General features: G+C 39.0%; 1 protein-coding gene across 1 annotated transcript; it reads left to right on the forward strand.

Annotated features, from left to right (window-relative positions):
* The first annotated feature begins 3,137 nt into the window (after window positions 1–3,137).
* On the forward strand, window positions 3,138–13,160 carry LOC145611105 (26S proteasome non-ATPase regulatory subunit 1 homolog A-like). Its single transcript, XM_081666343.1, has 13 exons — window positions 3,138–3,424; window positions 3,585–3,648; window positions 4,149–4,254; window positions 4,389–4,500; window positions 4,584–4,752; window positions 7,620–8,089; window positions 8,187–8,322; window positions 8,419–8,667; window positions 8,763–8,983; window positions 9,061–9,319; window positions 11,515–11,747; window positions 11,829–12,336; window positions 12,426–13,160. The coding sequence occupies exons 1-13, from the start codon at window positions 3,282–3,284 to the stop codon at window positions 12,753–12,755; spliced, it is 3,000 nt and encodes a 999-aa protein (XP_081522469.1). The 5' UTR covers window positions 3,138–3,281; the 3' UTR covers window positions 12,756–13,160.
* Window positions 13,161–14,481: the final 1,321 nt, after the last annotated feature.

A 14,481-nucleotide genomic window follows, 5' to 3' on the forward strand; every position in this document is an offset into this window, starting at 1 on the left:
TTGGTGGCAAACAAGAAGGCTAACTTCTTGAAGCAGTCAATAGAACCGGCTAGCAAGTTTCCAAACCATTGTTGGGCGATGCCCTTCAATGTAGCCGGAAAACATCAGCACCAGGTGGCATCGTCCCAACCCTGCAAGCACATGAGGTTGGTGTATGCCATCAGGTGGTCTTGTGGGTTGAAGGTACCATCATAAGTACCTACCAACACATTCTTAACTTTCGGCTGGGCCGCCTCGGTTATGTTCTTAGCAAACGCAGAGGGTTGTTCACCAAGCTTCAGCAGCCGAAGCTGCCAGTCCAAAGGCTGGACGTTGTTGTATGCCGCCTGACCTTCGAATGGGGGTGGCTGCATGAATTGGAGGCAATATTGCCCATACTGCGCCTGGGGTGCGTATGGCATAGGCCCTATCATCAGTTGAGGTTCGATGTTGACGGTCTTGCCGCCTGTCCGACTAAGACCGACTCTCATGCAAGGACAGCGAGTGCCTTGCAGAAGTTTCTTTCAAGCTGTCCGAAAAGCTTGAAGTAGAGGCTGACTCAGACAGCTGCTGGTGTCTCCTTCGCTCAATGATGTGTCGAGCGTCAGAGACAGATTTTTTGCTGGCCTCCGGCTGTTCTTGCCGGGGCTGCCTCTTGGGCAACAGAATCTTGCTCTAGTCAAGTTTTGAGGCTACCTCCTCCTTCTCCTTGGGATGGGGAGTTGGCTGCCTGTCCTTGACTGGATTTTTCCTCCCGGTAGGGGGAGTCTTTTCAGCCGGCTGACCCTTGCTAGAGCCAGCCTTGTTTTTGTTGATCATCTCCTTGATTTCACCCTTGAAGGAGTTCATGAATTTCATGAGCTCATCCCGGGTGATTAGAGCTTCTCCTCTGGCCTTCCGAGTTTCCCCTTTAGGCTGCCCAGGGGGCCGCCTGCTCGAACTCGCGTGGTCTACATTGCGTTCCAGTTGGTCCTTGGAACTTCTATACTTGGAAATGAAGGAGCCATCCTTGGCTACATAGGTCTCCACATCGTCACCATCATCATCATCCTCCTCAGTAAAGACCTCCGACTGAGGCTGAGAAGACACTTGAGGAATTCTAGAATTACCCGGTTGATTAATCGGTTGAAGATTATCTTGGTTACCCGGTTGGATAACCGGTTGCAGAGTAGTAGGATCAGGAAGTGGTACAAACTCTTGAACCATCTTTGAGGTACTCTCCCCACATACGGCGCCAAATGTTTTGGTTGTTTTTGTCCCTCGGGAGAGTTACAGCTCGAAGACTAGTCCGACTGGATCTGTACCTGCAAAAATAACGGAGACTCCGAATGGGTGGAGCTCTGCCTCCAACGATCAAGTTAGTAACTTAAAAGGTAAATAGTGCGGAAAATTAGGTGGGGATCTGCTTGGATTCCAAGCTCAGATATTCTCTAATGTGAGAGAAATGGGGTGTAATAAATGATTGTGAATTGTTAATGTCCCCAAAATGGGGGAATATCTCCCTATTTTAGGGTCATTGGGAAAAGTGCCCTTCATTCTGACCTAGGCCAGATGGGCTGCGCCGCAAAAGAGCGGATTTGGGGAATTGGGCCCTTGAAGGCCGCAATTCTGAGGAAATATCTGGGATCGCCACGTGTTATCTGGAGATTGGTCAGAGGTGACTTGCCAGCCTCTAACACGTGGCATGCCCTTATTGGTCCAAGTGTCAGGGGTAAAAATACCCCAAACAGGGCAGATTCTTTCACTTTTAGATTGGATTCGTACCCTCATCCCTGAACACCCGTCATGGTTCCAGACCTATTGGAGTTGACAATCTCATTGATCGTTAAGGGGTGTAACCTTCACCCTGTGAACGGTTTACAAGTTCCTAAAACTTGTTGGCGACTTTTTTACTCTTGTTTTTTTCCTTTTGGACACCACCATGCTTAAGTGTATGATCACAGTGGGGTTTAAGTTTGGGATAATGCTTGAAATATTCCCTACAGAAAGCTTTTTGGCATTAACATTCACTCCCAAATACCTAAAAGGTAAACTACCTTCCTTAAAATCGGAAGAGTTGATAATTATATCTCTCATATCCCGCTGCACATTACAAAAGAAGACATTGGACTTCCCCCCATTTGCTATCAAATTAGAGGCTGCAGCAAAAGTAGCCAAACCTCTTAGAAGCAAGTCAGTAGATTTTTCCTCCCCCTTACACATCACAATTAAATCATCTGCAAAGACAAGATGATTAAGCTTGATCCCAGTGCATCTAGGATGAAAGCTAAACTCTTTTTGAGCCACCCACTTTATGAAGAATTCTTGTCAGATATTCCATGTAGATCACAAACAATAAGGGAGATAAGGGATCACCCTATCTCAACCCCTTTTTTCCCAGGGAAAAAGCCTTTCACTTCACCGTTTATCACCAAAGAGAAGCTTGGAGAGCAAACACAAAAATAGTGAGTTTACCTTATCATATCTCAGTTATACATTAAGAGGGTGTTTGGTTAGAGGGATGGAAGAGGGATGATAAGATAAAAGAGGAGGGATTTAAGAAGTCTTTTGTTTAGAGGGATGGGGATTAGGAGGGGATAAAATATGGAGGTATCCCTCCAAATTAATAACTAAGGGGTATAAGGAATGAGAATTAAATTTAATGGGTAAAATACATTTCTACCCTTAATGATAGAGAAAGAAGAAAAGAGTGAAGAAATGATAATGATACTAAGAGTAAATTTGTATTTTATTAGCTATTCCAATATAATCCCAAGTTCCCAACCTATACCAAATAATGAAATACGGACTACACTATTTTTATCTTAATTTCATCTATTAATCCCACTTCTTTATCCCACGTCCTTATATCCCTCTTAATCGCATCCCTCCTAGGGTCCTAGTGTCCTACTCCTACCAAACGCCCCATAAGTAGGGGTGTTAGTTCGGATAATCGGATCGGGTCTGATATGGCCAAGTCGGGTCGGGTAAATTTTTAAAGTTGAGTCATACTAAATTATTATGTTCTCGCGAGTCCAAATTTGAATCGAATATTTTTCGGGTCGGTTTCGGGTCGGGTGTGCTTTTGACACCTCTACCGGTAAGCACTACTCGTTTCATTTCTCACAGTTTACCACAGTGCATTCTGGCTTGTTGGAAAAGAAACTACTTCGTATAAATGTTTAAGATCCAAAAGTCGAAAAGAAGTTTGGAATATAGTCGTCTTGTAGAGTAAAGTTGGTTTCTTGATTTTCTGCTGTTTCTTTGGTTATTTGTTGAATTTGGGGGTTAGGGTTTCCGAAAGATCTTTGAATTGAATTCCAATGGCGACCTTGGTGAGTTCGGCAGGAGCAATGCTCGCTATGCTGAGCGAGAATTCAGTTGCTCTGAAGCTTCATGCTCTTTCTAATCTCAACCTTTACGCTCAATTTCTATGGCCTGAGATCTCAACTAGCATTCCTCTCATGTATTTCTCTAATTCCTTGTTTTTTAGGGTTCATTGCTTTAGATCTGTTAGGGTTTGATTTTTCTAATTTGGGGTTTTTTCGTTTTCTTTTGCTCTATTCTATTGTATTGCTTGAAATTGTAGTTTTTCTTTATGATTTTTATTATTATTATTATTTCAGAGAAAGTTTGTATGAAGATGAAGAATTCTCTCAGCGACCATTGGCCGGATTAGTTGTCTCTAAGGTAAATCTTCAATCTTAACCTACACCTCCATTTCAAATTATTTGCAACAATTTGACAAAAAGTGGGAGTAGTAATAATTTGAAATGGAGGTATTAGTTTACTATGCATGTATTCTTGAAGAATTACGAAAATAAATAAATTATTAGGAACATTTCTAGTAAGCGTAAATCGAATCGAGCCTTTAGCTGGAGTTTGGAGATATATCTGGTCGATGCTTTTATTAAATTATTAGAAACTTTCTAGTAAGTGGTAATTGAATTGAGCCTTTAGCTGGAGTTTGGAGATATATCGGTTTGCAACTGTTATTAAATTATTAGGAACATTTCTAGTAAGTGTAAATCGAATTGAGCCTTTAGCTGGAGTTTGGAGATGTATCTGGTTGCTGCGTTTATTATAGTATTCGGAACATTTCTAGTAAGTGGCAATCGAATTGAGCCTTTAGCTGGAGTTTTCCTTTACTGCACAATGTGATAATGCGCTTATGTTTGCTCTCTTTGCAGGTTTTCTATTATTTGGGTGAACTGAATGATTCTTTGGCATATGCACTGGGAGCTGGGACATTATTTGATGTTTCTGAGGATTCTGATTATGTTAGGACCCTTCTCGGTAATTATGCTTCTCTTATATGTAGTAATGATTCTTGGTGACTAATAGCTTTCTTCATTAAATAAAAAAATGTTGTTGGAGATTGCTGGAACTTGACTGGCCCTTGATTAACGCTATTTTTTTCATTCTTTCAGACAAAGCCATTGATGAGTATGCTAGTCTTAGAAATAAAGCAGCAGAATCGAAGGAAGAAGCTGTCAACATTGACCCCAGGCTAGAGGCAATTGTGGAGAGAATGTTGGAGAAGTATGAATTTTCCTTTTTGTGCATATTATACTCTATGCTTCTGTGGTTTACTGTTTCTTATTAAATGTACTTTTTTTTATTAGGTGCATTTTAGATGGAAGGTATCAGCAAGCTATGGGAATGGCAATTGAGTGCCGACGATTAGATAAACTTGAGGAGGCTATAATGAGGAGTGATAATGCTCCTGGAAGTCTGTCATACTGCATTAATGTTTCCCATTCCTATGTTAGTCGCAGAGAATATCGGCAGGAGGTGAGAATTTTATCATGCTGGTCATATAAAACTGGGATTTTAGCATATCAGATATTGCTTTATGAACTTGTTACTGTTTTTCATTATATGCTCTGCATGGAATGGTGACTAGGATTGTCATAATGGGGCCAGTTAATACATCTTTCTTGCTCCATTGTCTGTTGCACCATGCCATCCTGTATAGAAAACTAGAGAAACAACTAAGTTTACAGAATCATAGCGCCCCTGCCTCTTGTGCAGAAACAAGGAAAGGTGTTAAAGCTGCAAACTATGGTGATTTCCACCTGTAAAGGGTTGTTAAATCTTACTTTTTCTGGATTATAAATAAATAGAATTCTTGCCATGGGTCGTAATCGTTACTTTTGGAATAGCTTTAGATGAATGACATGTAGCAGACTGTTTTTCTTTTTTAATCACATTTTTTCTTTATAGGTATTAGTATGACATAGTTTTATACTTTTATAGGATTGATTTGACAAAGTTTGAATCTGCATGTGTTTTTGTGTGATACAATGTTACACTGCAACATAAAAACACATTCTTGACTACCACTGCTCCTGTTCCTTTTTCGGGTGAGTTGGGGTGGGAAAGTGAACACTAATTTTATTATAAATGTTTCTTGTAGAAAATAGATAATTGTACATGATCAATTTTTTTTGAGCATGTCAATCTATATCTCAGCCCATGCTCTTGTTTTTAAGGTTATGGTCATATCTTTTGTTTTCACTTTTGAAGTTTTCAGCGTCCCTAGTTCCCTCCCCTCCCATTCTGCTGTCCATCTCGACTCCCTCTTCCCCCCTCACTTGAATAGGAATATATTGATTAATCCAATATAAGAGTTTTCCAAGTTTTCAGTACAAAACACTACCAAAGAAGATGTCACCTTTGAATCACCTTCTCTTGCACTGCCTTTAAATTTTACCATCTTTTAGATCTTTTAAGCCTGAAAACTTCAAAGGAAAAAGAAATCTCTACTCTTTTCTTTGCTTAAAAATCCACATAAAAAGCAGACTAATTACCATTGCATGCATAACTAATGTGACAAGCCTGTTTCTTGTTCTAGCATATCTATCTTAATGCTATCTAGCAGGTTTGCATAATTAAGAAAAAAAAAACATAGAGATAATTTTTTCGTAATCAGTAAAAACAAAATTATTAGTAGTTGACACGTTTTAACTTTTGACACTATTCAAATACTCTACTTTGACTAGCTTTTGTGATTTATAGATAAGACAAACATGGGCACGAGGGATCTTGTTAGATTCCTTTTATTGTGTATTCCAGTCCCTTATTTAACAGGGTTTTTTGTGTAAAGTTGCAGAAAAATATTTTTTTTTTTTTGTTTTGTTGTAACTTAACATATGTCAATGGCATACATTAGGCAAACTGATATTAGAACATGAGTAGGACTATTTAAAGCATTCATTAATTGTCACAAATGATCTTTTTACTTAAAATAAAAAATTATCCTATTCAACCCATGTAAAGTGGACCCTCCAATAACTCTCTTCCTCTTCCCCTCACACTCTCACCTCAACCTACTAAATTCCTTAATATGCATGCCAAAGCTTAATTGGAAGATTTTTCGTGGACAGAGAGTAGCTTTGTTACCCTGACACCCTCCTCAACCTAGAGTATCACGTGTCGACTTGACACGACGCACGTCCTGGGGAGAGAGAGAGAGAGAGAGAGAGAGAGAGAGAGAGAGCTTATTGGGTGAATTTGGGTGGGACAACCGTTAATAATGGGGTAAGGGTGGGACAGCTGTTGATTTGGGAAGGTAAAAGTGGGTGGGACAGCTGTTTGGCTGTCTGCGAATTCCCTTTTGTTTTTATTATTTTTTACCTTTACTCTTGAGTATTTTCTTTATATAGGTGTATAAAGCACGTGAATAGACTTAATATCATGTGCCAATGTGTCATGTATATCATTTTGGCTTTGGGCGTTTTATTTTTTTTGGTACCAATTATATTTTTTTTGACAACAGTACCAATGATAATTATTACAGAGTACCATTTTTTGTTATATACCCTTTTATATTAATTGATAATTATTACTACCTATTTTAATTATCTAAAAAATTTCCCAAAACTCTACATACCAGCCATGTCCAAAAAATTAGTCAAGACACCCTTTTGACTGTATCTCCGTATCGGCTAATTTTTGAATTGGAGGATCGGATCCTTTGATCCATACTTGGGTACGATACGACACCCAAACTGGAGTCTGTGCCACATAGCGGAGTAGTAATGAACCACAATCTTTCTAATTAGAATTGTCATGCTTCATGATTATCGGATATATTATGCATTTTTTCCTTCTACTATTATATTATGGATTTCTGAGCCTGCGTGGTTTTGCATTACAACAGAATTACAATGTTAATTTTGGAATTACATTCTCAGATATGGCTTCCTTTGCTATGACATTGAATAGAATTTGATTATCTGTAGTGGTATACCATGTTGATTGGTATCACATTTCCTTAGGCTACCTGTTCTTGCATGCTCTCTTCTATATTAAAGTTAGTCTAATGGGTATTGTGTGCTAAATTTTTCTGTGACATCCTGCATCTTTGTAATAGTTTTACAGTTGGCATACCATTGGGTACCCATTTTTAAATGTAATTTTACTTGCATTATTTTCGAAGTTGGCATATGATTGGATACCCATTTTGTCTTGTTTAAATCTCATGGTTGGTTCCTGGTATAGAAACTGTCCATGTGGTTAGTATCCTCTTCCAGACACTAGAAAATATTGCTTGTTGATATTGATATCAGGAAATACCGCATGTTGGGGAAACAAAGAGGGGGGGGGGACCACATCTATCTTATGCTAGTATATATTAACCTGTTTTGCCTTTTCAGGTGCTTTGTCTGCTTGTTAGAGTGTATCAGAAGTTGCCATCCCCAGATTATTTGAGCATTTGTCAGTGTCTTATGTTTTTGGATCAACCGGAAGTTGTTGCCAGCATTCTGGAAAAGCTTCTCCGTGCAGAGAATTTGGAAGATACTTTGCTTTCATTCCAAATAGCTTTTGATCTTGTCGAAAATGAGCATCAGGCTTTTCTGTTAAACGTGAGGGATCGTCTTTCAAAGCCAAAATTATCTTCTCCAGAGGTGCCCATATCCAGGGAACCAGAGCCCTCTCAGACTGAAAATACAACTGCTTCTGAGGATGTGCAAATGGATGAAGGGACACGAGTCTCTGAATCAGTTGTGAGTGAAGTGGATCCTGCTGAGGCTAGGTATGCTGAAAGATTGACCAAAATTAAAGGGATATTGTCTGGGGAGACTTCCATCCAGCTGACTCTGCAGTTTCTATATAGTCACAACAAGTAAGACATTGCATTTTCTGTACTGTTCAACACATTAATGTATTATCTTAAGTTCTGCTTTTAATCTCTCTTTTTATTTTTATTTCTTGGGATTTAGGTCAGACCTCCTGATTCTCAAGACCATAAAGCAGTCTGTTGAGATGAGAAATAGTGTTTGTCACAGTGCAACCATATATGCGAATGCAATTATGCATGCTGGTACTACAGTGGATACTTTTCTAAGGGAGAATTTGGTAATTTTTTCATTTTTACCCAATAGGCAATGGCAGTTGGTTGCAAAAATTAGAAAGTGTTGTACTCTTAACTGTTTTTTTTACTTTATTTGTCAGGACTGGCTAAGCAGGGCCACTAACTGGGCCAAGTTCAGTGCAACTGCTGGATTGGGTGTTATTCACAGAGGCCACTTGCAACAGGGCCGGTCACTAATGGCGCCTTACTTGCCACAGGGTGGGGCTGGAGGTGGTGGCAGTCCATACTCTGAAGGTGGAGCACTGTATGCTCTTGGTTTGATTCATGCTAACCATGGGGAGGGTATCAAACAGTTCCTTCGTGATAGCCTACGCAGTACTAATGTTGAGGTGTGGTATTTTGTTTGATGAAAGTGTAATTGTCTTCCCACTTAGTAAAGTTTGATTAAATACACTAAATTTGTGTATAAATCTTGTTATTACAGGTCATACAACATGGTGCCTGCTTAGGGTTAGGATTAGCAGCTCTTGGAACAGCTGATGAAGATATATTTGAGGACATAAAAAATGTGCTCTATACAGACAGCGCTGTTGCTGGTGAAGCTGCTGGCATCAGCATGGGATTGCTTATGGTTGGTACAGCTAGTGAAAAGGCTGGTGAGATGCTTGCTTATGCACATGAAACCCAGCATGAGAAGATAATTAGGTAAAGCTAGTTGTATAATCTGTTGTATTATTTTGTAATCATCCCTGTTTTCTCATATGATTACGTGGCATTTCCAGGGGATTGGCGTTAGGTATAGCTCTTACAGTTTATGGAAGAGAAGAGGAAGCTGACACACTTATTGAGCAAATGACTCGCGACCAAGATCCTATAATACGTTATGGTGGTATGTATGCATTGGCTTTGGCTTACAGTGGAACATCAAATAACAAGGCCATCCGGCAGCTGCTACACTTTGCAGTGTCAGATGTGAGTGATGATGTTAGGCGAACTGCAGTCTTGGCCCTTGGTTTTGTCTTGTATTCTGAACCAGAACAGGTTGGTTTTACCTTTTCTCTAGATTCTTTGTTTTTGATAAGAAAGAAACTGCTATAAAAAGGTATAATGATAGAGGATAAATACTACTGTGAAGAGCATTGTAAAGACATGTATCAAGTCAGTCATGCTGATGTTGGGTAACAATTTATAGGATAGCTCCAAAGGGCAGTAAAGTGGACTACTTTTATTCATATTCTAGCCCTCTGTACCCTTCTGTCTAAATGTTCTACATGCAAAACATAAAGAATAACTTAGCAAGTTGGCCCTATAAAGGTCCTTCCTTTCCTACTAATCCCAAGAATAACATAATCAATTTGCAAAGCTACAAAGTCTAGGATATATATTATTTATTACTTCTCGGTTCCTTATTGCACGCCTTAAGCTTACACCAGTCGGTTTTAATTTTTTTTTTTTATAAATCTAAAAGGAAAATTTGTCAAAAATAAGTCAACCTTTGCGTAGTTAGCTTAAAATAAGCCAACTTTTCAATGAACTCAGAATAAGTCGACTTTTAAGGGGTATTTTATTTTAATAGGTGAAATGACTTACAACCTACCAAACAAGTCATTTTTTTAATAAAAGAATAATTAATTGATTTTAATTAAATGTATATCTATAATTTAAAAATATATAATTACTAAACAGTGTGTGTGCTGGACGATGCCTCGGTTTGCTATTTTGTGTACTTCTTTAATTAAATAATTATTTTCGACTGTTTGTGTAGTGTGTGTTGTGAATCTGGTGTTATCTCGGGTGTCACTTTTTTTTTTACCTCGTATGTATTAATATCTAATCTTGTGAAAAATAAATGAATAACATTACCTCTAATTTACTTTATTAATGAAAAGGAATATATAAATATATAATATTATGTGTAATTTGAAACACTAATAAAAGTTGGTTGAGATGGTAAATGTGTTACCTATATGTATCGGAGGTTATGTGTTCGAATTTAGCTCAAAGCATATTTTATTTTGTTAAATGAAGTGGCAAGTTGACGTGGCGCATATACTTTGAATAGTGATGTGGCATTGTGACATGACGCATATACTTTGAAGAGTGCCATGTGGCACCATTCTTTTAACAGGAACGCCGTTTAAGATATAGTATAGATGGTATGTTTTTCTTAAAAAAAAATCCTAAGTCACCTCTTCATCACCCACACTGCCAGCCCCCCTTGCTGGAGGCTGGCCAACCCCCTCCCTCCCTCCCTCGGCGGTGGCAACCCCACTCCTCCCTTTACCCCATTCTTGCTTTCGCACCCCGAATGAAAACCTCATCACAACCGTTGTCATAAACCCTCATGGTGGACAGTGAGCCCCGCACAACCATTGAAACCCTCCAACAACACCGAAAACCCACCTAACTACCCACATAGCTGGGAAATCCGACTGAATCGGGCTAATAGGGTTGCGAAACGGCGGGAAGGGCAGGGGGTACGACAGGGAAAAAAAAGGGGGTTACTAGGGTTGTCGAATTGGGAGGAGGGCTGATAAACAAACGTATATGGGGACTCAGGGAGGGGATGAACGGGAAGGGGAATGGGGAAAGGGAGGGGTGAGGCCGCTGGGGAGAGGTAGTTGCCGGCTGTCGGCCTCTGGCAGGGGGTGGTCTAGCAGTGGGTGGCTGGGAAGTTTTTGTGTATTTGTTATATTATTAAATTGTTAATTGAAAAAAAGTTTTATTTTTAATAATTAATCAAAAAATAAATCTTAATTAGTTTTTTTATAAAAGAACCAACCGCATAATGACACGTGTCATTCTTTACTTAAACAACCGGTTACCTTTAAGGCTAACAGGTTTTGAGTCATTTTGAGAAATATATTATGAAAGTTGACTTATTATGAGGTAAATGAAAAGTTGGCTTATTTTGAGCTAACCAAGCAATGGTTGGCTTATTCTTGACAAATTTTCCAATTTAAAATTCTACTTTTTATTTTTTACCTATTCTAGATCCATAATATTCAAATGCTATACATGCTTGACCTAGTGTATAAATAAAATTTTGCTTCAATTTTTTTGATGGTTCATATTAATGAATAGGTAGTCTTGAATATCTTGGGGATTGAAGTGTAGTATACTAAAAACCTGCAGATTTAACTATTTAAGTACTTTGATGTTTTATGGTCTTTTGGTCTATCTGGTAGCTGTTGTTTTCTGTTAAAATTTACACTTGAGTGGTTTTATCTTGACAGACACCTCGAATTGTGTCCCTGCTCTCTGAGTCCTACAATCCACATGTTCGATACGGTGCAGCCTTGGCAGTTGGCATTTCTTGTGCCGGCACTGGTCTGAGCGAGGCCATATCTCTGTTAGAGCCCTTGACATCGGATGTCGTTGATTTTGTCCGGCAAGGTGCCCTGATTGCTATGGCCATGGTTATGGTTCAGATTACTGAAGCTATGGATTCTCGGGTTGGAACATTTAGGTAATAATTGTATCTATCAGCTCCTTTTTTTGTCCTTTTCTCTTAGTTTCATTTCCGTTATCATATAGTATTCTTTTTTAGGCGACAATTGGAGAAGATAATTCTTGACAAGCATGAAGATACCATGAGCAAGATGGGAGCTATTTTGGCGTCTGGGATTCTTGATGCGGGTGGAAGGAATGTGACAATTAGGCTGCTATCTAAGTCCAAACATGATAAAATTACTGCGGTGGTTGGTCTGGCTGTTTTTAGCCAGTTTTGGTACTGGTATCCTCTAATATATTTCATAAGCTTGTCATTCTCCCCTACAGCTTTTGTTGGGCTGAACTATGACTTGAAAGTTCCAAAGTTTGAGTTTTTGTCTCATGCAAAACCCTCTTTGTTTGAGTATCCAAAGCCAACATCTGTGCCCACCACTACATCGGCAGTGAAACTCCCCACTGCTGTATTATCAACGTCAGCAAAGGCCAAAGCTAGAGCAAAAAAGGAGACAGAATTGAAAGAGAAGGCTGTTGGGTCAGAGCCCTCAGCTTCTACGTCTGTCACTGGAAAAGGAAAGTCGTCTACGGAGGAGGGAGACTCTATGCTGGTATGTCACTCAAGCTTCACACTTCATTATTGTTTATATTTCTGGGTTACTGGTTCATCTGACGTGGTTTGTTTCTTTGCAATTGGCAGGTTGATAATGTACCAGAAAAAAAGGTTGAGCCTGAACCTTCTTTTGAAACCTTAACTAATCCTGCTAGGGTGGTTCCTGCTCAAGAGAAATTCATCAAGTTTTTAGAGGGAAGCAGATATATGCCTGTGAAGTTGGCTGCCTCTGGTTTTGTCCTTCTGAAAGATTTGCGTCCTGAGGAGCCAGAGGTGTTGTCTCTTACAGATGCACCTGCTTCTGCAGCAACAAATGCTGCTGCTGGGTCCACTGCACCAGTGCAACAGGGAACTGTGGCTGCCATGGCTGTTGACGAGGAACCTCAACCCCCACAGCCTTTCGAGTACACATCATAATTTTTCTGTTCAAGTGACGTGGTTCATGTGGCACTGTACCTTGTTATTCTGGTGTTGAATAGCAATGCATATTGTGCACTGAGTTTGGTGCAGAAGTTCACGAGCTGAGCTGTTGAGTTGAGCACATTAGGCGGAAGTATTGGCAAAGTGTTTTTCCACTGTCGATATTGCTTTTGTGCTTACAACACTGTCAAACGATGTGAACCGAGGAAATTCTATTGACTGGAAAATGTCCTTTTCCCTAGTTTGATCTCTCAACTGCATTGTTGTGGTAGGGGCAACAGAGCCCCTGCAAAGTTCCCCTTAATCAACCCTCCTCCCAGGCACTTTGTGCAACTATTTTTCTATTAAGACGCCACTCTTTGGGTGTTTTTTAGTTATAAAATTCTGGTATGACTGCGTGAATTGTTTTTGTACTTTATGCTTCTGGTAATTTCACTTTTGTAATTTGTCCGCTAAAAGCTTGTCAAATATAGTATAGGTCAAGTGATATGACATTTGAGGAATTTATATAAGAACTATTTTTTCTTAAGGAAATTTTATCAGAAAAAATCATTTAAAACAACTTTTTTGTTGAGAAAAATCTTATAAAATCTTTTTGGCAACTAAAACTTGATTGTAAATTTTTTTTTTGTTCAAGACAACCAAGGGTTACTTTCTAGTATTGATTAGGTCTTTTCTGGCATTGACCTCCCTTGTGCAAAACATGTGACTTATGTTTTTCTTCCCTCTTTCTCACTCTTGCTTTAATATAAATCAAGGAAGGTAATTTGATTCAATTGCGATTTTAGTTTTTGCAATTGATTTCTACCAAGTATACTATAATACTATTCAATTGTTGTGTACTTGTGTAATTTGTGGCCAGTTCATCAAATGGGAGGAATTTTAAAATTAAAGTGGATGACCCTATCCATAACTCGGTGAGTTTCGCCATGTGTATGTTCTCATCTCTTGCTGTTGATGCCACCTTTGTTGGAATTAGAGCTTTATTTCCCCTAGATATTAGTATTTTTGTTAATTTTTTAGGGATTTTGAAATTTAGAAAAATAGGAGTTCTAGATATGGAGAAATTGGAGGAAGAAAGTGAACATGGTGCCAGCTATATAGGCCTCATTTGGTTTGATGTAAATTATTTTCATGGAAAATGATTTTCTCATAATTTCCCCATTTTCCTTTGTTTGGTTTGTAAATGGGTGGAAAATAATTTTCCCATTGGTGGAAAGCATTTTTCTTCCTAAAACAAGGAAAGCCACATTTTTCTCCCTTCTCCTTATCTCCTTTTTACATTCCTCTCATCCATCCTCACATTCCACTTCTATTTTTATTAGGAAAACTATCTTGTAAGTGTGGTTTTCCTTGAAAATATATTTTCCATAAAAACTAATTTTTCATTGAAAATGTTTTACATCTAACCAAACGGGGTCATAACCGCATCATATGCTCTTGACTGTCTTGAGGTCTTAAGGGGGTTGTTTCATGGTAGGCAATAGGGATGGCAATGGATCGGATTCGGATCGGGTGGAGCTTCACCCGCATCCATTTATTACTCTAATCAATCCATCCACATCCATCCGTCATCCGCTTCACCCATCATCCATATCCGTCCGTCCATCATCCGCGGATGAAGCGGGTGGAGCGGATGACTAATGGATGAGTATTAAAGTGGAAAAAAACTCACATGAACTCTAATTTTCGGTTATTTGTACAATAATTTTTTTATTTTATT

Source organism: Chenopodium album, chromosome 24 (assembly GCF_948465745.1).
Source record: "Chenopodium album chromosome 24, dcCheAlbu1.1, whole genome shotgun sequence".
Lineage (NCBI taxonomy): Eukaryota > Viridiplantae > Streptophyta > Magnoliopsida > Caryophyllales > Amaranthaceae > Chenopodium > Chenopodium album.

Bases quoted from the DNA above. Each gene is read 5' to 3' on its own strand.
- LOC145611105 (XM_081666343.1), top strand. From the start codon at position 3,282: ATGGCGACCTTGGTGAGTTCGGCAGGAGCAATGCTCGCTATGCTGAGC. The intron at 8,984-9,060 runs GTAAAGCTAGTT...TGGCATTTCCAG, and splicing joins CAGCATGAGAAGATAATTAG to GGGATTGGCGTTAGGTATAG. The intron at 11,748-11,828 runs GTAATAATTGTA...ATTCTTTTTTAG, and splicing joins TCTCGGGTTGGAACATTTAG to GCGACAATTGGAGAAGATAA.